Genomic DNA, 25178 nt, shown 5'->3' with positions numbered 1-25178 from the left:
TATGTTAATGCTTTCGTTATCGCGGCCGCGTCTGCTTCACTTTCGCCGCCGCGTGGCCAATGCTTATTTGCATTGTGATGTTTTCCCAGTCCTTTCGGTGTGCTCATCACTTCTAGTGATGCGCAGAAATGGCCAATGGGCAGCCTGTAGCGCTCAAAATCAGAAAATATAAAATAAATACAACTAAATAAACTGTCTTAGAGAACGTGATTGCAAATGCACAGGTACTACAAAATTAGCCCACTCACATGTTCTGTGTTCACAATCTACAGAGAACATTTCTGCGTAATTACTTTTGCTGATATCACATATGACTTAAATTGTAAAATGTGATTCTGTAAACTTTCTTATTTCAATATTCCTGTACTTTCACTTAGCTACTTTCACTAACTAAAACGTAAGAGATATTTCCCTAGCGTATCGTGCTTAACTTAAAAAAATGAAGCGGTAGCAGAGGTTTTTCTGCGAAACGTGTTTTGTACGATACGCACGAGGTCGACTTTTGTTGCTAGGCGACACAGCATGTTGTCTCCATATTGCATGCTTCCTCTTCTGAATGCTAGAACAGCATTTGCAGTATGTGTGTGAAGGGAATATATTAATTTTGCTCTGCAGCCAATACAAATTACAAAAAAACACCATATTTCTACAAAACAGCCACGAAAGTTAAAGACTCTTTCATGAGCATTATGATAAAAACTGCTTTTAAAAACACAACTGGCATCCTGGCTAAGAACTGTCGTCAGCACTCAGCAATAACTAAAGCCTCCTTTCGCTCACCTGCCCACAATTTGAACCCCGATCCTTAGAGAGGCTGGTGTTCTGTCGTGGAAAGAAGTAATCTAATATGGCTAACATCCCATCTGTGGGTTTCCCTGACCACAGATTTATGTGCAGTGTGGCAGCTGTATGGTAATAAAAGTTCTTCCCCAAAGCCCGGTAAAAGAAACAGTCTTGAAAACAGACTACTGCTCTCGAGCAAGGAAAGAGGACAGTGTAACATCACGAAACTCATGTTAAGCACGTATTTCTCTCTTGCTCACGAGAGACTGTCCTAGAAGATCTTAAAATAATGTATTGCTCTGCAAGTTCATCTACAGGGCGTCTGTTAAGGGTGTTACACAGGAAGCCACGCACAATTTAAAAAATTTTTTTTTTAAAAAGCTTCCTAAAAGAGACAAGCATCGAGCACTTTTTTTCCCAAATGCAGTTAATTGATAGCCAATAGGTCTCGCTTTTTTTTAGTATTGTAAGCATTCATATATTTGTTCTTTCCTTATTGATTTCCTCTGGGACATTATTGTTTGGTACAAAGATTACCAAGGTCCCTGTTGGGTGTATGGGTTACTCCTGTCTTATCCACTATCACCAAACAGGTAGTATACCAACCAGACATGTGCTGTCTTCCTCAAAAAGAACACAGCATTGAGTAAGTACATTGCAAAAATGTAACATCCCCTAAGAAAAGAAGAACTCCTTTCCACCATATGTAGCATTCCTAGTGCATTGAGGCCTAGTTGTAACAGTGTTCAGGCATCTGCCTAACCAGTTTGGACAGACATTCAAATGCTAAGTGTGATTTGTGCAATGTAACTGTAGGAGACATTGAAGCCTGCCTGTGTAGGAAACTGAAAACAAGGTCACTCAGCTTAACCGGGCTGCGCAGGGCTATTGGAATACTAGGCACACAACTGTGGCTCATTGAATTAGGCTGCTGGCAGGCTGCTCAAATTAAATATAATTCAGCTACCCATCATGTCTTCCCCATAACTGCACTTCTTTCAGCTGGGATGTACATTTTCGTGAACAATACCATCACTTCCCATGAGTGTTGCTACACTTGTGCCATTACTGACAGTTCCTAGCAGCACTGCCAGACAAGTATTGGGGCAGGACAAACATTTGTCACCAGGTGTGCAACAGGCATTCTCTGACTAAAACCTCCTCCTTATAAAAGATCATAACAAATATGAAAAACCGGTATTCAATAATTTCTCAGCAAGTCAGTTACAATTTCATATTCAGGACAAACACTTTTCAGTAAGGCTAAGCCTCCCATAAGTTTTTTGGAGAGTACTGACATGTCTCAGAAGTGCTGCTGCGCTTTTAATGGACAATACCTGCACTTCTAGCCAGAGCTGTAATAGCTGTAATGCCACAGCTTAAACATTTTTAGTGGGGCTGCTGATTTTCCGTTGCACATTACCAAGACTATTTATTTAATGGGAAAACAACCTCCAAAACCTTTTCCCTGCAGGGTTTTTATACATTTTTATGGAACACACCAATAGTTCTTTGCTTTTAATAAACCAGACACCAATTAAAAAGGGTTAGGAATAATTGTAAGTTATGTTACATTAGATCGTATTTGTAAAGCAAATGGCTCCCATTTTAATGTCTTTCTGATTTCGTGGTTCCCACTGTTCCCTTTTCTCCATATCCCTTTTCACATGTCACTGTCCACTTTCTAGACCTTCCCTGGTCTTCATGTGTTTGTGTCTTGGCTGTTCATGTAGCTGTAAATTAGTGTATGCTTATGTCAGGCACTTCCTGTACCTACCAAATCTATGTTTTATCTTGTAATTACCCCCATCTTCCTGTCTCCTCTCATGTCCCCTGTGTTGGTGTATGTGTGTGTCTTCCCACATTTGCCTATTTCCATGACTTCCTATGTCAGCCTCTCCCATCTCATGTCTGTTATTTCCCCTGTCCATGATGCTTCTGTTCTTCTCTTCTGTGGCTGAATGCTACCCATCCGCAAAATCAAGTTCCATTGCCAGATAATTAGTGTTTAATTAAGTGCAGATCTATGACGTGCAGGAACAGCTGGACTCTGCGCAGAGAACACTTTTATTTTAAAGCAGCGACTTCTCAAACAAAATTATGTGTCAAAGACTGCATTAGAAAAACAAGCATTTGCAATGCAATAGGTCTCGCATTTACGTGAGTTTAAGTTATTGGCATTGTAAATAACAATGCCTTTTTTTTTTTTTAAACGGAAACAAAAATAAAAGGCATTGTCATTTGCAATGTCAATAGCTCAAACTCATGTAAATGCGAGACCTATTGCATTGCAAATGCTTGTTTTTAATGTATATTGAATTATAAATTAACTGTTGTTGTAGTCCTCTCAAAATTAGTCAGACAGCGCCACTTTGTGGCCGACTGTCACAAGCGCCAATGTGGACAATTATATGCCAGTGCCGAGCACTGAAAACCACTGGCTCAAGTTAAGCACTGGCCTCCACGATCGCATTTGTGTCTGATTCGAGGGCGCTGGGGTGGTGGTGTTTCCTTCCTGTGCCTCTGCATCAGGAAGAGGTGTGTCTGAAAAGACAGTGTTTGCAGAGCTGATGTTACAGGACTTTACACTTTGTAGTTTGCTGCTTTTGTATAAGACGAGGTGTGGTGGATTTTGCTTTGGTCCCCAGCGCATTTGGAGATTATGGTGATGCATGTGGTATTGTAGTCAAAAGCCTCGTTGTCTTGTCTTGTGTTTACATAGGGAAAAAGATGTGTCTCCAGAGATGATTCATGCTCTGCTGATACTGTAAAAGTGGTTGGTTTCTCTGCTGTGTTTGTATAGGATGAGGTGCATTTGCGGAGATGATGCGTGCAGTGCTGGTACTGCGAGAGTTGCTGTCTCGCCTGCTGTGTTTTTATAGGCGAGGGGTATGGCTGTAAAAAAGGTGCATGCAGTGCTGGGACTGCAAGAATTGATGCCTTGTCTTATGTGTTTGTAAATGGCATGTGTCTCCAAGCAGTCGATTGCGAGCTCCCAGACACCTTCAGATTAGCTCGCAGCTTTGAGTTCATCTCTAAATAAGCACAGGGTCCCATTTTCCTTTTAAAGTTAAGGGAATGCCGTGTAATTTTTACATTATTATCATCAGGCCTCAGAGAGGAGGGCCTGATAATGAGCAGTGCTCAGTCAGATTTATGACCCATGCTGAGGCACAGAGGTGCAGAACTGAAGCACTGAGGTATTTAACTCTTAAATAAAAGTCCTTGCCAAATCCATATTGGAGCTGAGAACAAAATGATGTTTCTGAATGCTTTTAAATGGGAGAAAATGTAAGTTATCTTAAAGATGAAGTTAACTCTTTCATTTTCTCCCATTTTAAAGGGTAGCATTTGCAAACAGCAGGCTTCTTGCTTCTAATGGCTAGTAGACACTGTGCCATATGTAGAACGGAAAAATACAGTCCGTTTTTAAATGGTAGCAATTTAAAGTGCAAAAAATGTTCCATATTTTGAACATTTTTGCAGAACATCTTTCTGCACTTTAAATTTCTCCCATTTTTTAAAAAATGGTTTTAGGTTTGTATTATACATGTAATGGTGCCACACATAGCGAGAGGTATGTCCTGTGCCACAAGTATATATGACACAGGCACACAGTCACTCATAGACATATTTCCTATTCATACGAACACATGTTCATACATCCGTAAGACCACACTCTCACTGACGGTAAATATAGCAATCTTCTCAAAGTACCCCTAGCCAAAATATCTAAAAATATATATATATATATCATTTAAAAAAAAATTTTATTATAGTATCTGGCTCTATGGACATTAGCTTTAAAGTCCATGAAGATGGGCATGGGGGTGTCTGGTAACAATTGGGGAGTTGTTGAGCCTTCAGTAGCTTACAATGATTTTCACTGATCAGAAGTAGCTCTCCCTATAGAAAAGGTTGGAGAATCTTAGTATATGGAGAGGTGTTTGCGAAGGTGATGCATTCGGTGCTGGTACTGCAAGAGGTCTGCCTGCATAATGGAATTTGTGCTTGCAGTCAGTGCATTAAATGTAAATATAGAAGTGAAGCCTATCACTACTCCCTATTAAGAATACCTGATTGCACCTGGGAAGGGCCAGTATCTGCCCATTTAAAACACTGCTTGCAGTGCTGATATTGTGTGAGCTGCTGCCTCGTCTTGTGTTTTTAGGTCGAGCCTAGAGCAGCGTGCATGCGCTGCTCTGCAAGACTTTTAGTAAGGGGCTTCAGAAAGCTCACCCACACGCTTGTGCGTGTGGTTTTGTTTAACTCGCTTTCCTCACAGGCTACTGGGCTTTGCGCGCGTCTTTCTAAGAAAGATAGCACACAATTGGGCGAAGGCGGGTGCATGTCCCGCCTTTGCTCCTCCCATGGCCTATTGCTTGCGGTTACCCACAGAAGCGACATCTGTTTTGAATTATCGCGCGCAGACACAGGCGCGATAATTGAAAACAGATCGCTTGCTGTGGCGCGTGCACCACTGCTCACTTGTGTCTCATCTCCGGTGGCTCCCTCGCGTGGGTCTCCGCCTCCCAATGCTGCAGGAATCATACAGTGAAGGCTACGGGCCCTCCAAGTCTGGGACCACCAGTTGCCACACCACAGGCCGACTGCCCCTCAGTGAGTCTCGTGTCTGGGAAACCAAGAGCCATGGCCCGTATATCCGCTTATGGGGAGCAGGGCACCGCCTCGTTAGGTGCCCCGCGTTTCAGGCAGCGCTGTTCTCACAAAGCTTGGGACACCGAGAGTATCTTTCCTCTGTTGGTTCCCAGTGAATTTCACAGGCACTCGCCCCTTGTTTTAGGTAGTCACCTGTGGATGTCGGACCTCCCCGCGTCAGCGTGGCATTAGTGCAGGCCCTTTGTCTCTGATCATCTATGTTTGCTCTGTGACTCCCTACCAACACTCGTCTCTCAGGAGATAAGCAGGCAGCTCAGGGAGATTGTCCGGTCACAGCAGATACCTGGCCGTTCTTCTGTCGGTGCTCCCACACCGTTTGTGTCCGCTCCAGACCCAGCCACCCATTCAGATATTTCTCTCCGTTCAGCATGAAGCAGGGAAAATGGCGGCGGGAAGTTCACGGGCCGTCCCCGCACTGTTAGTGCCACTCGCCCACATCAGTGCGATACTCCGTGGCATGTGGTTTGTTCTGGGTGATAATAGAATGATTCGCCGTGATATGGGTGGCTTGTGGTCACTTCTGGGGGACTAGGCGTTCTCCAGGAGGCTTAACAAGTGTTTTAACGTTAACATGAACTTTTCAGAACACACCACTGATAAATCGTGCCATCGCTGCCTAGTTTCCGAGGCTTCTGGGTAATTAGTTTCCCCTGTCCAGGGCTCGTCTCTTTGCCTTTTAGGAGATGTGACCCTGGCTTTATTATTGGATACACATGGCTCAGTTTTTCAAAATGGATCGAGGAACCTGGATTGGAAGCTTTTCTTGGTACGACTAGAGCGGTCTGAAGATGGGTAGGTAAAAGTTTGTAGTCCAACTTGGTGCCCAGGAATGAGAAGTCAATTCTATATGTAAAGACCCAGCACTTTACTGTTTAAATACTCGCTAAAATGTAAAAAATCTGAGTCGATGTGGTGCACACAAACTTTTTTGTACAGGTTGCAATAATTTTTAGTAAATGTGGTGCCCCTGGGAAAAATGTGAAAGACTGGCTTTCCGATGCTTGTTTGCGGGTTTAATGTGTCCCCAGTGTGTGGTATTGTCTTCCAAATTGTAGTTCAAGCATGGCACGCTTGTACGTGGTGCAGCCCATGAATAGATGTCAGCGCTATCTGCATATAGTGGCATTAAAACCTATCGGCGTTTATTTAATTGTGCTAAATATGATTTGATGCACTACTGGCAACAATAAAATGTACATTGTGGTGAAAATGTGCACTACCGTTTTGGGCTGACCAGTTAGCGGTATTTGAATGTTAGTTGTAAAGTCACCTGCGTTTTAAGTTAAAACGCAGGTGACTTTACAGCTAAAATTCAAATACCGCTAGCGCCTAGCAGGTGTAATAACCAGCTTCACTGGTGTAGCACTTAACCTCTGCAAAAAAGGCATGGCGTCAATTAAGTAGAAGCGCTTACTGGGTTCTGTAGTGGTGTGAAATCCTCTGCGGGCAATGTTTGTGAACCTCCATAGCGCCAAGAAGCCCAACACATAAACCTATTTAAAAAAAGCTGTTGGGAAGTACCCAGCGGCCGCTTAGTAGCGCCTCCTTACCATTGGTAACTATGAGAGATGTGGCCAACAGGCGGCACTCGTGTGATAACGTTGACTTGGGAGAAGCAGTTTGAAACCCTGCTGTTTTCTAGCTGTGTGCTCTTGGTACCATATAGGAATTTACCTTAATGTAAAGAAATCAACGCCTCTCGGCGTCGGTTACCGTGTCTACTAAAACTGAAAGTGCTTTAGAAAAGTTACGCCCCTGTAGTAGGCGCTAGAAGTGGCTTTGGCGGTTGACGTGAGTGGCAGCTGATATCGCCAATATTCAGATAAATCATTGGTCCAGTGTTTAAAGAAAAGCGCTTTTACCCGTTTAGGTCATTAATGGTCTCTACATGGAGTACACTCACTTGCAACTCCCCTGGCAACTTTTTTTCATAATGCATGGTCCACGATTGTAGCTTCTCGGCGCTGTATGTTTTGCAAGCCCCGCGATGGGTTTGTGGTACACCATTAAATGCCTCTGCACCCTGTTTGTTTCCAGCTGCACCCTTTTTCACAAAGTACAATTTCAGAAATCTGCATTTATCATTGTAGTAGTTCAACAGCGGCCATAGGTGCGGCTTTCCCGCCCCCCTCCCCTAATCCCCCCCCCACACACACACACACTCCTGATGGTGGTCGGCGTTGAATCCACACTTTTCGTCAGACCTGCCCATGTTTGCCAGATAGTGGTGTTTTCAGTTTGTTTTCCAAGTTTCCTGTGCTTTCAGGAAACCGATGGTGCTGCTGAAACCCCTCCCCCCCCTGAAAAAATAATCTAAACGTCACTACCTGGTCGGGGAGCGCATTGTAGCCCCCCTAAATCTTCTTCAGGGGGGGCGCTACTGGGGCAGAAATCTTTTTTTAATATAACCCTTAACTTTGACCTGAGTATGGGGGCACAGAAGCCAAACGAGGTGACGGAGATTAAAACGACAGTGCAAAATGGTCATTGAAAAATTGTGTGAGGGTGCAAAGAAGGGAAAAGCGTGCAAAGGCAATGCATGCATGAAATACAAACAAGCATTTGCAATGCAATAGGTCTCGTATTTACGCGAATTTGAGCTATTGACATTGCAAATGACAATGCCTTTTATTTTTGTTTTCGTTTTTAAAGCATAACTAAAAGACATTGTCATTTACAATGCCAATAGCTTAAACTCCTGTAAATGCGAGACCTATTGCATTGCAAATGCTTGTTTATTCTGAACTCACATGGGGTAGCAGGGCAAGGCCTCTGGGTGGATCAGAATAGTCCCGGTGGGGTCCGCCTCCTGTCACCAGAGCAGTCGGTGTGTCCTATTCTTATTTTACAAGTGCATTACAGAGCTCGTGATCGTGGTAATTTGAGTTTACACTTAAGTCCAAACGTTATAGTGACATCTCAGCCGTGTCTTCAGATGGGACCATAATTTGTTTGTTAACATATCCTGTATGCACAATGCGCCTTCACATGCTGGAATCTTTTATTTGAAGTAAAGCAGCTATCATGCTGTTTACATTTAAGAAAACACCTACATTATTTTGTACTCGTAAAATATATTATCTTCGCAGGGGGTTGATTGCCTTGTTCTTATTACCTCGGTTCTTATTACCTCTTATTACCTGGTTCTTATTACCTCTTGCAATTTCAAGGGTGCCTGGGTGTCAAAAGGACACCCTGTTGCACCCCTGAAATCTGCATATGAGTTCATCTTCGACACACACATGCCCCAAGGGGATGTGTGTGTGTGTGTGTGTAAAATGGAACTTTGAAAAATGCACTTTAGTCCAACTTCATGGTAATTTGCACCCCGTATTAGCGAAATCGCAATTTTTTTTACCTGAATGGATTGCATTTAAGGAATCTCAATTTGCGATTCCTTAAATGCAATCGCAATTTGAGAACTAGCAAATATTTGCGATTTCTCAAATTGCGAGTGCCATTACCCTTCATGCATCGCAGAAGGTTTTTTTGCGGGCACAAATGGACGATTTTTGCGTTTCGCACCATTTGCGCTCGCAAAAACCTTTGATGCATGTACCCCTATATGGCATATATCGATTTACCTTTAAGCATTTGCATTTAATGTTCAAAAATCGATCAGTGTTATTTGCCAGTTAACTGGACCCGTTGTGTATCCGTTTCAACGACCGATGGTAATTATCAACGGGTCTGGGGCCCAGCCCAGTTATACCACTGCAAAGCAACGAAAACAACTTTTCAAATAAAGTTAAACTCACAGGGCTGCTCTGCTGTGTTTCTCCCCTTCTTCTTCATGAGGGCTCCCCTTCTCTCACTCCTGACAGGGGCGTGAAATGACGTGTAAGGTCTGGCGGAACCCTGTCTTCAAGAACCCGCTGGGGATCATGTGATCCCCAGAATCAACGAGAATCGAAACCGAACATAACTTTAAACAAAAGCTACAGAGCAACCTGTCCAGCCAGAAGCAACACCCGAGTCAAACTGAAATACATCACTGCCAGAGCTGGAGCAGGTGCATTACTATCAGGGGCCGCACAGCGCTCCGTTAGAACTGTCATTGTCGAGGCGCTTCGTCTATGAGGGAGAAAGAGTGAAGCAAACCCAGTTTTGATGGGGTCGAGACAGAGTGGAATGCGAGAGTGACAGATTGTCCATGATAAACGCTATAACGCAGGAGTGTGACAGACAACCTGTGATGACTGATGGACAGTGGAAGGAGGGGCAGTATGTGACAGGACAGAGAACAGCGGTGAACATATCAAAAGCGCGAAGATGAGGGCTAGAGAGACAGCGATTAATGGAGGCCAGTGGGAGAAGAAGGGGCAGAGTCGTCGGATGAATTGAGGAGCAGTGAAAGAGGAAGGGACAGAGTCTGCAATGCATGGAGGGGAAGTAGGGAAAGACAGGACAAAATGTAAATGAAAATAATAATCACCCAGGTAGGGGGAGAAGCGGGGATCGAACTCCCAAATCTCAAAAGGACGAACGGTACGTTCAAACCTCTGAGCTATTGTCTGACTCATAGACTGTAAAGCAACAAGCCCGCGAATGGTGCGTGCGAGATGCGGGAGCGGCTGGTGTGCGCGCACGGTTGCGAGCAGCATCATATGTTCCAATTAACGCACCCGTGTCTGGGCACGATAATTGGAAACATATGCTGCTTCTGCGCGTAACAGACAGCAATAGGCCATGGGCAGAGCAATGCGCCCGCCTTTGGCCAATTGCGTGCTGTCTTTCTTAAAAAGACACACGCAAAGGCCAATAGCGTAGCCCAAAAGGAACAGCACACGCACAAGCGTGTGCGATTCCTAGGTCTGTTTCCAAACCCCTTCAAGAGGTCTCTTGCTGCGCGAGGAGGGCTACGCACTGCAACGCTAGACGCGAGACCTAAAAAGGAAGCCGAGGGAAAGCGGACACATTTGACGGTACTGTGAAAAGAATGGCTTCCAGAAAAACAAAATAAATGGAAGAAGAAAAAGAGAAGTAGATGTACATATATCAGTGTGGCTCCGTAGGAAGTCAGGATCGCTCACTCGTGTAGTATAACGTTCAAACTGGGGGTGGAGTACCCCTGCTAGAGATGTAAAGTTTGCCTCGCTGTCCTTTTATGAAAACTAGAATGATATTGTACATGAACTGTGCACTGCACCATCTGGGGCTTTGTTTTTTTTCCTCTGCATCTTTAGCATGCCGCTGTCACAGCAGCTCCAGAGCTGCTTCTGATAGGTTTCAACAAATGCAGCCCCAGGAATGCAAGCAGGGGTGATAGGAAAAGAGAGCGAGAGAGAGGAGACGGATCTGTGCAGGGGGGCAGAGGTTGGCGCTGAGAGGCAGAGAACCGGCGTGAGAGCCCAGCGGGGAGCTGAGTGCATTGTCGAAGTGCAGCAGCAGGTGAGCGCTGGGGCAGCGCTTTCAGCAGAGCACCATACTGGGAGGCAGGCCGATACTGCCCATAACAGTCTGGCAGGGGTAGCCCAAGGGAACCAATAAAGTCCGTAGAGTATATAATACAGCACACGGCCGCAGCGTCAGGCTGTAGGAGCAGCGGGCGGCCAAAAGAAACTGTAGAGCGGGGTAGCCGAGAAGGACCCAAGGGCAACACCTATTCGCCCCAGAAGGGAGTGGTGGCAACAATTTGGAATCAGTGGAAGCCCCATGCCAAGCCTGACACGGTGATCAGTGGAGACACTGGGTCTCTACCAGGGGAGAGGGAACACCGGCCTACTGGAGGAGGGACCCGCGGCGAGGCCATGGAGATAATTTGCTGGCGAACTGAATAAACTAACCGCCCCAGCCTACTGAGATTACAACCCCTTCCAACCATCGCAGGCTGAATCCCAGCGGGGGAGAAGTGAGCGCTGGACCGAGAGACACAAAACACGATCCTAGTGCAACACTTTATTTATTGAGGAGCAAAGTCGAATGCCAGCCATCAGAAGAAGCAGCAGATAGATCACACCCAGCACTGCCCCGATACAGTCAGGAAGCAACGGGAGCGGCCCCTCTTGCGCCACTTGGACGGGTCTGCCCTCCTGGGTCTGGGAGCGCCATGAGCAACAGAGGACCGCTCTCGGTGCAGAGTAATCGTATAGACAAGTATGCTTTCACCAAAGAACAGCAGGATATGCCAGGCATGGCCCCAAGCGCTGCCAACAGCCAGCGAAACCGAAAGAGATCACCTTGCAGGATGTGATGACCACTCTTCAACAAATGCAAACCTCTATTGGCACTATATTGTGCGACATAATGCTGCTCAGGGCGGATGTCTCCAAAATGAACACTAGAATGACGGAGGTTGAAACCACCACGGCGGCCTTATCGACAGACACGGCGACCCTGCAACGGCAGGTACGTCATCTAGGGCTTGCGACCAAGCAGATGGCTGAGAAAGTGGACGCTTGGTGGGAGTCCCAGAAAGTGTCAAGGGGCCTGCACTAGATCTGTTCGTGGAAGAACTAGTCCAAACACAGCTACAACCGTGTGGACTCTCAAAACATTTTACGGTGGAAAGAGCCCGCCGAGTCCCGGACGGGCGACCTAAGCCTGGAGCCCCCCCACGACCTATTCTGGCACGAATATTCAGCTTCAGAGACAGAGATGCAATCCTGCAGGCAGCCAGAGTCGCACCCACCTTGCGGGTAGACAACAGTGATGTGGCATTATACCCGGACTACACAACGGCAGTCACTAAGCAGCGTCGGAATTTTCTAGATGTCAAACGAGAGCTACGCAGTAGAGAACTCAAATACGCGATGCTCTTTCTGGCAAAGCTAAGAGTCGAGGCTGAAGGTAAGAGCTGGTTCTTCACATCGCCGGAAGAGGCACAAGACTGGCTGGAAGGATGGCGTCCAGCCAAAGGAAACAATAGACTTGGAGCAAGACAAAGACAGCAACCCTCACAAACTGCACAGCCCAGGGAGACAGAGATCTTGACGGGAGCAAGCAATGGCGCAGGGAACGGACGCGACGTAGAATGACATTCTGGATGACACACTAGGAGCCACAAGACGCTATCAGGGCAATACTGCCATGCTTGAGAACATGTTTGCGTCCTGTCGAGACAACGACCTACAGGCAGACAGTCCGGTCGATAGAGGGGTCTCTGATCCTACTGACTGAAAGACAACCATTGTAGAGACCATATAAGGAGACGCACCCGGGATTGGAAAAAACAAGATGCAGATCGCACACCCCAGACTTCGAGGACACAAACGGGGATGTGCGGGGGACACGGAGTGACTCGACCCCCTTACGCAAGTTCACAGTTATGGGACTAAAGCACTCTGCAGAGTTGGGGAGGCAGGTAGTTCTAAGTCCGCTATGCAGGGAGGCAGGGCGGGGGGTGGAGGGTTGGGGTCAGTTTGAGTTTATTTTAGCTAAGATTACAATTTTTAAATGTGGTGTTACAGCAAGGATCAGACTAGATTACATTGAAGTAGATAAGTTCCAAACAGTCCAAGGTAGACTGACTATAAATGATAATTATGACGGACGCAAACCTAGAAGACGTTGATACTGTCCCGCAGACACAGACCTCCCAAAGACATGGCCCTCCATTGACAGTGATTTCGTGGAATATAAATGGGTTGGGGGACAAGATTAAGCGTAGTTTAGTGCTACACTACCTTAGACGGAAAAATCCGGCGGTGGCACTCCTCCAGGAGTCGCACCTGCAGGGATCGACCGTTAAGGCATTGGACCCGTGGGGCTTTAGAATGATAGTCCACTCTGATTTCACCTCTGGTTCCAAAGGGGTAGGGATCCTAATCAACAAACGTTTCCCTTTGATGGTGACCAGGTTGCACAAGGACGATCAGGGGAGATTTGCGTCAATAACATGCCAATGGGACGATATGCTGTACAACATCGTGTCAGTATATATATATATATATACCGCCGACGCTACATCAGACTGTCTTTTTGGACCTAGGGAAATTCCTACTCGCACTTCCCAACGGAGAACTGATTATGGGGATGACTTCAATGCCACCATGAATACATCCGTAGACCGACAGCCCCCTAGAGACACAGGCGGAGCCACCCACAGATTATTACAATTTGTGGACGCACTCGGATTGCTGGATGTATAGAGGATCAGATACCCAGAAGAATGGCAATACACATTTCATTCTGGCGTACATAATAGCCTCTCCAGACTTGACTACATCTTCACGTTAGCCACAGGAATGCTAGGAATGACAGAGATCAGGCATCTACCCAGGGGTATATCGGACCACTCCCCAGTGCTCATTGCTTATGCACCTTTTGCTCCACAAAACCAAAGATTGTTTCCCATTCGCCCTGGGTATCTCAAAAATTGTAAAATAAGTAAAGGCCTCATCAAGGCGACAAAGTGCTACTTTGAAGAAAATCAATACTCAGTCCCCTCTCCAACGACCTTATGGGAGGCATACAAGATGGTACTTCGTGGACACGCAATCTCCTTAATTGTGGGACAGAAGAGAGAGCGACAAAAACACATAGATAAGCTAGAACTGGAGGTATCTTTGGCAGAGGCGACACTTGTGGCAGACACTACTGAAGGGACGACGCACAGACTGCACCTGGCACAACAGAAGTATAAAGCATACACACGTGAAGAGGCCACTAGTAAACTGACTAGAACACAACACACGGTTTACCAACTGGGTGACTCAGATTAGATTACATGACGGAAAGTTGGTAACTGCACCGCAGCAAATCGCTGAAGCACTGGTGACACATTACAAGACAGTATACACACCAGTTGTCACTGCAACTACGATGGAGAACCGTGCATTTCTCCACAATATACACATGCCTGCCTTAGATCTAGATGCAGCAGCAGCAGCTCTAGAGGATGATATTACACCGGAGGAACTTACACAGGCAATTAGAGCGTTACACACAGGAAAAGCGATAGGACCCAACGGGATTCCTGTTGAATTCTATAAACGAGCAGCTCACCAACTTGTGCCACACCTACGTATGTAGATAGCTTAGACAATGGAATGACCCTTCCTTTTCACAGTCCTTGAACATCTGGGATTCGGACCGAAATTCTGTGCGTGGATCCAATTATTATATACCCAGCCGATTGCGCAGGTAGTAGTGAATGGCCATATCTCATCTGAATTCCCATTAGGTAGAGGAACCAGGCAGGGATGTCCTTTATCGCCACTTCTATTCGCAATAGTACTCGAACCTTTGGCGGCATGGATTAGGCAGGACCCGTTGATTCGTGGGTTGCGATGGGCACATGATTGGGAAGACCGTATATCGCTATATGCGGACGACATATTATTATACCTAATGTCCCCAGCACGCTCCATTAACTGCCTTTTGGATATATGTGCGGCCTATGGGCGAGTATCAGGGTACACATCAATTAGGAAAAGTCACTTCTTTATATCCTGCACGGCTCCTGCCCACGGCTCCCAAGTGGCTGTGCACTTCAGATAGCAACTAATGGCTTTAAATACCTTGGGATATTTGTAGCACATGATCATGCACATTTCACTGCCAAAAACTTGACACAGCCATTGACGAGATTCAATAGCGATGTCAGATATTGGCGCCCACTACCATTGACGCTACTGGGAAGGGCAGCCCTATTCAAAATTATGGCACTTCCCAGGTTTCTTTATGCGCTGCAGAATACACCGTTCCCTGTCCCCTCTTCATACTTCACAGCAATAAATGCGGAAGTGACAACATTGCTATGGGACGGGAAAACTCCCCGTATAGCTATGCAAAAACTCACCAGACGCTGGTATGATGGCGGGATTGCTCTTCCTGATATAAGAATGTACTATTGGGCTTCCCAGTTGGTGGCTATTAACCAATGGCTCCATGTCCCCTAAGAAGATCCAGCGTTTCGGATGGACAGACACCTCTTGGCCCCGTCAGAGATCATGGGGGCACTCTACAACAAAGCAAGATGACACAATCTCACAGGCCCAACGGCGCACACGGTACACACGTGGTTTAAGGCGCAAAGGGCATTAGGCTGGGAAGGGGTGGTCGCACAAGTAATGCCGTTATGGGATACAAAGAGCCTGGGGATGCTGCGCAACACCAAAGGCTTTCATAGCTGGGATTTGATAGGAATATCGAAAGTCGGAGATCTGTGGCAAAAGGGAAAGATAGTCACATTTGCCCATCTACAGGCCACTTACGGATTAGCGCAGACAGAACTATTTCGTTACATGCAGATCAGGCACGCACTTCAGTCCTTAGTACCACCGGGAATGCAACCCGAAGAATCCTCCCCGCTAGAGGATAGGCTTTTAACAGACCATCTCCACAAAAAGGCGATTTCACAGACCTATCGGAAAATAGTAAATAACTGCCCAGACCCCACGACGGCGTTGAAGACCAAATGGGAGCTAGAAGTGGGGGACATAGATGAGGCTGATTGGCGGGAGGCGCTTGCATCCCCTAGAGAGGCTTCAATACCACAAGACTTAGATTAGTGCAATTAAAAATCCTACACCGCACGTACTACACCAGGACGCTATTGCATACGATACACCGCATAGATACGCCGCTTTGCCTCAGACAATGTGGAGAAACAGGTACATTTTACCACACTATATGGCTATGCCCAGAGATAGCACGTTACTGGATGGCGGTGATGCGTACGCTCTCCCTAGTCACGTGTGTCACGATACTTCCAGACCCGAGGTGCTGTCCCCTCAATATCTGGGAACCCACAGATTTGAACATGGTTGCACAGGACTGGGTAACACTAGGTATGACAGTAGCAAAACGCAACATTGCACAACGTTGGGGATCCAGACTTAGCCCTACTCTTACTCAATGGTGCATAGATATGGACATGGCTATGATTGCGGAAAAGTCCGTATATATCCATCAAGGGTGCCCCAAAAAATGGACAAAGGTCTGGGGAGGGTGGAACACTTATCGAGGCAACATATGTGAGCCCTCTCCATTGGATGAGTCCGAGTCGGATACTAGTGAAGGAGCACACAGTACTGTATGATAACTATGGATCACGCTGTGAGATTTCATTTGGGCAAACGAGTTTGAGAGGATACGTCTCTAATAGGGAAAGAGATCAAATTAAAGACTGCACACTATTCCATCTATGTCTGTACATCATGAGGAATATACTGTCAATGTAACACTAAGCGAAATGTCAATAAAAATCGTTAAAAAAAAGGCTGGTATGAAAGTGACACCGACAGTCTGTGCACATGGAGCTGGACCTTCCTCCGAGCACGATGAGATCTGCACGGAAAGGGTGGGGGCGGCGGCAATTCACCTGTTCTGTCTATATTTACAGCCTGGAGGCATTTTTGGAAGTACACTTTTTATTATAGCAATGTACATACTTCACTGCTATGGTAAATTAGTAATTTAACTCTCAGTTGATGTGATGCACATTGATAAAATCATGTTTTCAATTGGCATAGTGAAACTGGTCGCTAGTGTACTCTTACGGGTAATCTTCAGAACGAGGAAGTCTGTCGTGCTCCGATTATGACCTCATTTTTAATGTGATTCGGAGAGAAAATGCAGAATCTAGATAGTATCTTCCCCTTAACATACATTGGGTATAGGTAGTAGTAAGGGAAAGCATCACTGTGTCCCAAAATTGGCAGCGTCAGTTTCATCAGGAACTTGTGTTTTCTTTCACTGATTAAGTTTACTGCCCCCAAAGGGCTGTCTTTTGATATTTCCACATGCACTCTAGATCATTAACATATGTCTGCGCAATAGCCCTTGCATCACAGGTGGTTGAGGTCACCAAATACTGACAGAATCTAAAAATCATTGTAATTGCCTCTGGTAGTCATTTATGTATTATTGTTTTTATGTAGCACCCACATTGCCTCTTGACACTAGTATTCAAGGCACTTGCGAATCAGTATTTGGAATTGCATTTTTTAGTTATGTTGTTATAGAACACTGGCACAAATTAAGCACAGCAAGCACTGTCACTCGCCGTTACCTCCCTCAGCTCTAACCCCACCGCTGCCCGTCCCTGTCTCTGCTCTCTCCTGCTCTCACCCCGTGCTTCCGGTCCCCTCTGCCTGTCCGGCTCTATGCCACAGCACCCTGCTTGCTCCCTGTCTCTACTCTTTGCCCCGCTCTTACCCCGTGCTTCTGGTGCCCTCTTACTGTCCAGCTCTATACCACAGCACCCTGCTTGCTCCTTGTCTCTACTCTCTGCCCCCCACCCCAGCTCTCACCCCGTGCTTCTGGTGCCCTCTGCCTGTCCCACTCTATGCCACAGCACCCTGCACCCTGTCTCTACTCCCTGCCTCCCTGCCCCTGCTCTCACGCCGTGCTTCTGGTGCCATGCTCACTCTCCGTTACCTCCCTCAGCTCTAACCCCACCACTGTCCATCCCTGTCTTTGCTCTCTGCCCTCTCCTGCTCTCACTCCGTGCTTCCGGTGCCCTCTGCCTGTCCCGCTCTATGCTACAGCACCCTGCTCCCTGTCTCTACTCTCTGCCTCCCAGCCCCCTGCTCTCACCCCATATTTCCAATACCTTATGCCTGCTTAGCTCTGCCGCAGCACCCTGCCCCTACTCTCTGCGCCCCCGCTCTCACTTTTTAGTTATGTTTTAGATCATTGTATGTGAAAGTTTTAATACTTTTATTAGAACTTTCACATACAATAATATAAAACATAACTAAAAACATATAAAATCCCGAAAGCGATGCCAATGCTTGTTTTTTTTTGGGGGGGGGGGTGTTTATGAGCATATGTGCTTGCGAAAGCCATGCTTGAAGTGCTGATTCTGTGAAAGTTGCTTCCTTGTCTTCTGTCTTTCTATAGGGGAGAGGTATTTGCTACAGAGATGATGTCCAGTTAATGCTGTACAATGTATATCTGTGAGTCTTCTTTGTAGAAGGACCAAGAGTTCCAATTGGTAGACAAGACTCTAAAGTTGGCATACTTCTCCTAGAGGGAGTGAATCATTTGCAATTACTTTTTTTATAACTTAAATAAAGAAAAGCTTCTCTATACACGTGCATGCTGGAGACATTGCATAATATGTTCTCTGACTGAAACAACGTTGTCTTTCTTCCACAGGGCAAAATGGTGGCAGATGTAGCAAAGCGACTGGGCACGAAGCACGTGGTCTATAGTGGGCTGGAGAATGTGAAGGCGCTTACAGGCGGGAAGCTGGAAGTGCTGCATTTTGACAGCAAGGGCGAGGTGGAGCAGTACTTTTGGGACATAGGGGTGCCCATGACAAGTGTTCGCGTCAGCTTCTACTTTGAGAACTTTCTCACTGTCATGAAGCCAGTGAAGGCACAGGACGGTGACCATTACAACCTAGGTACGTCACACACATGGTCCTGTTTGTAGGGATTATCTTCATGATTCTGAGATCCTTTCCACAATCGGTGTCCAAGAGAAGGTTGAACAGTTACTTTCACAGTTACCTTCACTTTGCACAAAACTCTTGACTATGGGTGCATGAACCTTGAAGTATATAACTAACAAATATATATATATATATATATATATATATATATATATATATATACATATATATATATATATATATCATAGTGCAGATTGTGAGTAACCGAACTGGGATGCCTCCAGCGGTTACCATTGTTTCAGATTAAGAATACAGCTGGATCCTGCCCGGGAGGTGTTATTGTGGTACTCTGTGAGCCAGGAAAATATGCAGTAACATGAGCTGCCTCCAGCCCCCTTAATCACAGTATTGTTATAAATCCGATACCCACATTGCACTTTATCATAAATTTATATCCGTCTCATCTCACACTAGAAGAATGAATAGCTGCTTTGATTCCTTTAAGTAGAACCCTAACTCATTGAGCTGTCTCATGACCAGTACTCTGCAGAACAGAGCTATTGACCCAGTCAAGGGGAAGGCTGGTCACTGTACATAAGCAAACACAAGAAGATGGACGGAGTGCTGAAACCTTTTAGACATTCACCCCCAGTCACAGATCTGGGTTGAATCCATCATCATTCTTTAGCTCACTTTGCCGCTCCAGTTCAGACCCAGCCATATGTAAATCAGTCTTGACCTTGTGCGTCATGGGAACAGTCTAGCCCAAACTGCCAAGCCAGGCCTTCCCTTGATTCAAGCTAGCCTGATGATGAGTGTTACCCCGATACCAGTTCCAGGATGCTTGTTTCCGGTCCAGGGAAGACTCTGTCCATCATCTCCTTGTGTTTGATTTGTTTGCGCTAAGTTGGCAGGGTATGCCCAGATGTGGGTCCCTAGCTCACTGTGCCACTGGATTCAAGCTAGCCTGGCTGATGAGAGGTGTTACCCCAAAACTAGTCGCAGGATGCTTGTTTCCAGTCCAAGGAAGACCTGGCTTGACATTTCAGGCTGGACTGTTCCCTTGAGGAACAGGGTCAAGACTTATTTGCACACGGCTGGGTCTGAACTGGTGTGATGAAGTGCGCTAAAGAACGATTACGAATTCAACCCAGATCTGTCACAGGTGTTGAGTGTCTGAAAAGTTTCAGTGCACAGTCCATCATTTGCTTGTGTTTGCACTGTACAAAAGTCCAGTCTGGCTGTAACTGTATAAAACGACCTTGCTACATATTAACAGTATCTAGCTCTGCTACAGGTGGGCTGACACTCATTAGGTAAGGATTAAGAGTTCATTTATTCGTATATTTAGCATAGTGCCAGACCAGAAGGGCTGTGGCGACAGAAGAACAATCATTTTAATGTAACTCATGCAGGAGGAAATGCATAAGGGAGGCAAGAAGATCTAGAAGTTCAATGTGAGGAAATAAACATGAGGAAGTCTGATTCACAGTTAGGAGGGACATTTTATTTGTTTATAGCATTTTTGTTTATAAAGCTTTATATGTCACCGTGGCCTCTCTTCAGAGTTCTAGAACAGAAAAGGAAGCAAGCCAATGAAGGTTCTGAACAACAGGGGTATGCTGCAATGACCGAGTGGATATGAACTCATGGGGTGGAATGTACTAATAGCCTTGTAATATACAATGCTGCAGCAGGCCTCTAATGTACATGAAAGCCTGCTATGGGAGGGGAGCAGGGCTAACTTCAGGCATTGGTAAGGAATCAAATAAGCTCAAGAGATAGGCTTTTATTTATCAATCTTTATTGTACTTATGAACTAAAAAAATTAAATTGTATCCTAAAAATCGTATTAAACACAGCAAATGCATTTTAATTATTTTTCTATTTTATTGGATTTCTTGATCAGACTCAAACATTTACTTGGGTAGTAGAGGACTTCCCATAGCAAAATAAATGTGTAACTCCTACAGAATTTCAGAAGCACATTTGGACGTTTACAGAAAAGAGGCATTTGAAGTAATTTGAAGAAGGTGAGAGGGATATGAGGTGCGTGAAGGCAAAAGGGTTATTAGTTCAAGGGATGAAAGATCGTGAAGAGATGACACTCCATGAAGCACTATAAGTAGGGAGCAAGCTTAAGGTACCTGGCAAGGTGATTCCTATAGCCCAGGTATCATATCGAGAGGAGGCCTTTTCGCTACTGCACTCAGAAATGTTTGAAAATCAGATCTGGCTATCGTGAAACTATAAAATACACCTCCTGAGGATGTATTTTTTTTTAATAACCTAAGAAAGTCAGCAGATTTGCCAGGTACCAAATGGAAGATCAAAATCTGACAGTCGCTTGTGTCCTCCATAAGTTATGCACTTCTGGCCATCTGTAATTGGGTGGTACTAAAATGTGGACCTTTTAAGCACATGACCTCTTTTGGTAGCGTCACTTGTCTTGGTGACACGAGGGTTCTGCAAGTCTCACCTGTAAGTTGGCTTTTGAATACTGGTAAGTGAGGTGCAAAGGACCAGCCATCTTTGCAATGCCCTGGTAGAGGTGACGCTACCTGTCTGTACCTTCAAGAAGACAGCTGAGGCACTTCATGAGCTCAGATGATCCTCTAGGTCTATAACATCTGCGGGTTTTCTGGTGGGTAGAGAAGAAGATGCCATCTACATGCATTTATGATGAGACCTATGGAGTGGAAGGAGGTGAGCCAATAATAGCAAAACCAATACCCAAAATAGGTTTCTCCTTCCAAACAGGAGAGTGTTATTTCCCTTCTTCTCCCCACTCATATTGCTCACTCCGCATCTGCTAACACTTTATCTCTCTTTGTCTTTCTACACTAGTGCTGCCCATGGCGGACATTCCATTGGATGGGATATCCGTGGCTGACATCGGACCTGTTGTGGCAAGCATCTTCCAGTCCCCTGATGGTTACCTTGGCAAGGCTATTGGACTGAGCGCTGACCGTCTGATAGTCCAGCAGTACGCAGAGATACTGTCCAAGCACATGGGGAAGACAGTACTGGATTCCAAGGTGAGAAGCGTACTGTGCTCAAATAAAATGTAAGAGAAAAATAAGAGGATGTTTTCTAGCCATGTGCTAACTGCAGGTGCAAAACCAACCCAGTGCTAAAATCATCCTCTCGGGTATTGGAGTCATTTCCTCTCCAGGATTAAAATTGGAGAGTAATGCATGCTATTGGTGTATGTTGTGTGTATATGAAGTCCCCATGTATTGCGTTTGGTGCACCAACTCGCAGTGGCCGAGCAAATACTAAAACAAGCACAATTTGCTTGAAGCTCCTTGCATTCAAAAATGCTAAAATCATTTGTGCCTATACGAGCCCTACCGCCCTGCTCTAAATGTACTCTAAACCAGCAGCTACCTTCGTAAAAATAAAAATACAGTTAAAACAATTTGACCGTCATTACGAATGGCCAGGTTTTAGATGCAGTGATTTAGGCAACAAGGTGTTTGGAATTTATTGGATGTGACAATTATCACCTATTACTAGTTTTGCCCATGAAAGGGTAATAGTCTCTCATGGGCCAACCTAACTCATCAGTCTTGAAGATTGGTACTGATTAGTCAGGTTCTAGCTCCTAGAGAAAATGTATACGAAAAGCTCTATTTTGGTAGTTTCCTGGAGCTTGCACTCTAGTTCAACAAGATGGCATTGGTGGCTGCCTCACTTCTACTCTACCATCGGAGACCATTATTTGACCACTCTGTTTACTCCAAGTGAGTGAATCCAGACCGGTTCTTTCATCTGGAGTGAACAAAGGGTTTGGAGTAGCAAGGTCTCAGTTTGGTTTTTCAAAGCATTATGCATCATGGACCCACCAAAATAATGACTTCTGTAGTTGTCCTATAGCGGGAATGTAACGTATCCAGTCCTGTTTTTAATTTGAGTGTAGGTAGATTTTTTTGATTTCATTATGAAGATTAGACAATTCAGAATCCACCGCTTTTTGTGTTGTGAAAAACCTGTTTATTTCCCCTAAATGGTATAATATAATGTGTGTATTGTTTTTACATTCGCAAATCCAGGTGGAGAGCAATAGAGCATCATACAGGAGTGACAGAGGAACAAGGTCAAAAACAAGGATGGAATGACTGGCATCAGCACAGTGGCTGAGGGCAGTCTTAGGTTGCAACTGTTTATTATCATCAAACATCAGAAAACAGAATGACAACTATCATGATGCGTTGAACATTTCAAGCATTCTGAAAAATTTCCCGTCACAGATACAAGGCCCAAACGCTAAGTTCCAACAAGCTCTAATGCTAAACAGAAAGGAAACCTAAAATAAAATGATACCGCAAGACCCAATCTCCAAGATCCCAGAAGCCCTCCCTCTTGCATCACCACTCTATTATTGTTCTAAAATCTCTGTAGAGGGCTCCACATTCCGTGTCTCTTTTCCTTGCCTGCAACTCAGATTAGGAAATCAAAAAATTACCCCATGTCTCCTCAAATCTCGGTAACTGGTCATTCAACTTGTATATCACTTTCTCACTGGAGGCCATCTCAAACATGCCTTTCAGCCAAATATCACAGGTTGGGTGCCCTTAGAGTCTTCCATAGTCCCCTGAATAAGGCATCTCAGTCGCCCGTCAAGTACTTAATCGCCATTTGCCATTCCCACCATTGTCTGAGGTGCCGAACTGTCAAATGTGAGTAACAGTGATCAGTGAGTACTTCGTAAAGACCGGACACTACTCCTATGTAGGACCACAAGTGGGTATATATATTTCAGGGTGAGTCACTGGGCCCAGCAGGCCACAAAGGCAAGGGGTTAGTTGTCAGTACCCCCTGTTATGGTCAGGTTGGGGGTCAGTGAACTGTTTAAAATGCCCATCCACAGCAGGTCTGGATGCAATCTGCTTTCCAACTGGTGCAGGTTATGAAACACGTGTCAATCAGTATTTCCCCATTTAACCACTATGGTGTCTTGTGTGTAAACTACATCGGACTCACAACTTGTTATGTACTCTGCACCAAGCATAAAGCAAGGACTATAGAATAAGGTTTTGACTTTCTCCATCTCATCATGCCTTGATATATAGAGCGACTAGTCTGTCTCCTGATTAAAACTGCCATGAGTACACAGGCCTAACATTTCATGCATATGAGCAGCATGTACATACCCTGTGATAATTGATGTGACAGCCTACAGTGTTCTATGTGCAGCAGGCATAAGCCTCTGGAATCTGTTGAGCGTGAAGCCTCAGGCTTTAAATCTAGACCATGACTATCCCGTAACAAATACCTTAATTTTCCTATCCATGGAGCTCATAAGGTCCAGTGGGGCACAAGTGGAACCATCTAAAAACATAGTTAAATCCGGGCAAAGTGTTCTTCGTAACTATCTGTACCCTTTACCAAAGTGAACTTGACTGGACTGGTCAGCAAAGAAGCATTCTCCTCACTAATCGCTGGCTTGGTGTCCTTGAGTTCTTCTGCTGAGTTGCAGAGCTAATAAACTGTCTGCTATTTCTCCCCTCTCTTAATGTTTTTCCTTGCTGCGTATTCATGAGAGTTGAGATCCTATTTCGCCTATATCAGTCATCACAATACAAAGTATTGGGGATAAGTATTATATTGAAATACAAAGTATTGACATGTATTATATTGAAATGTTAGATCAGCAATTTCTCTTTACACTCCATTCTGTGATTCCTAGCCAACATTTTGGCTAGTGCTGCATAGCTCTTTGAGAATCTCCTTACACATGCTTTCCTGGCTGCGTACAATAGCTGGGCTAATGTTGCAGAGCCCTCACTATCCTCAAAGTATGTTGTCAGGTAAAATTGCAATCAAGTCTTGTAAGTAGGCACTCCATAGCAGTGAACATTCATTAACCAGACTCCAGAGGGGGAACCGAAAACCTGCCTCCACCTACAACTGTGTATCTTGGTCAGACACCCTGTTTGGTATAATGGAGGCTCCCAATACTCAACTCAGTGTAGAGGCAAGAAGGAGGAAGTAATTAATACAGGAGCAGAACCAGTGCATGCATGAGGTTAAAGTGTAATCTTTCAGATCGGTGGAGCTGTCTCCATTGATCAGCCATGCAATGGCCTGTCATTAAATATTTCTGTCCATCACAAACTTATTGTTCCCCACCTCAAGTAGAATTCTGGACACTGAAGCTAGCAAATCTCCCTTGTCACCAGTAGAAGTCCTGCACTGAGCTGACCACCAGTGTCACAATCTGCAACTTTAACTTAACCCCTTGTGTGCCCATGACGAGCTGGACTCGTCATGGGCCGCGGTTGCGCTGTGCCCATGACGAGTCCAGCTCGTCATGAACCCCGCCCGCTAATGCAATGCCCGGCACAGGGCGTGGCACACAAGGGGTTAATGAACACAAAACCTCCATCTCACTCTGTCCAAGTCTTGAAGATGCGCTATAGGTAAC

General features: G+C 45.4%; 1 protein-coding gene across 1 annotated transcript in view; it reads left to right on the top strand.

Annotated features, from left to right (window-relative positions):
* Positions 1-25178, top strand: part of LOC146830447 (nmrA-like family domain-containing protein 1) — an 84546-nt gene that overhangs the window by 44372 nt on the left and 14996 nt on the right. The window contains exons 3-4 of the mRNA XM_085604685.1: positions 18511-18760; positions 21596-21786. Of these exons, the coding sequence (XP_085460811.1) occupies positions 18511-18760; positions 21596-21786 (441 nt within the window). The remainder of the gene's footprint in view (positions 1-18510; positions 18761-21595; positions 21787-25178) is intronic.

Source organism: Triturus cristatus, chromosome 5_1, assembly GCF_964204655.1.
Source record: "Triturus cristatus chromosome 5_1, aTriCri1.1, whole genome shotgun sequence".
In the NCBI taxonomy this organism is placed as follows: domain Eukaryota; kingdom Metazoa; phylum Chordata; class Amphibia; order Caudata; family Salamandridae; genus Triturus; species Triturus cristatus.
This window is presented reverse-complemented; position numbering and strand designations above follow the sequence as displayed.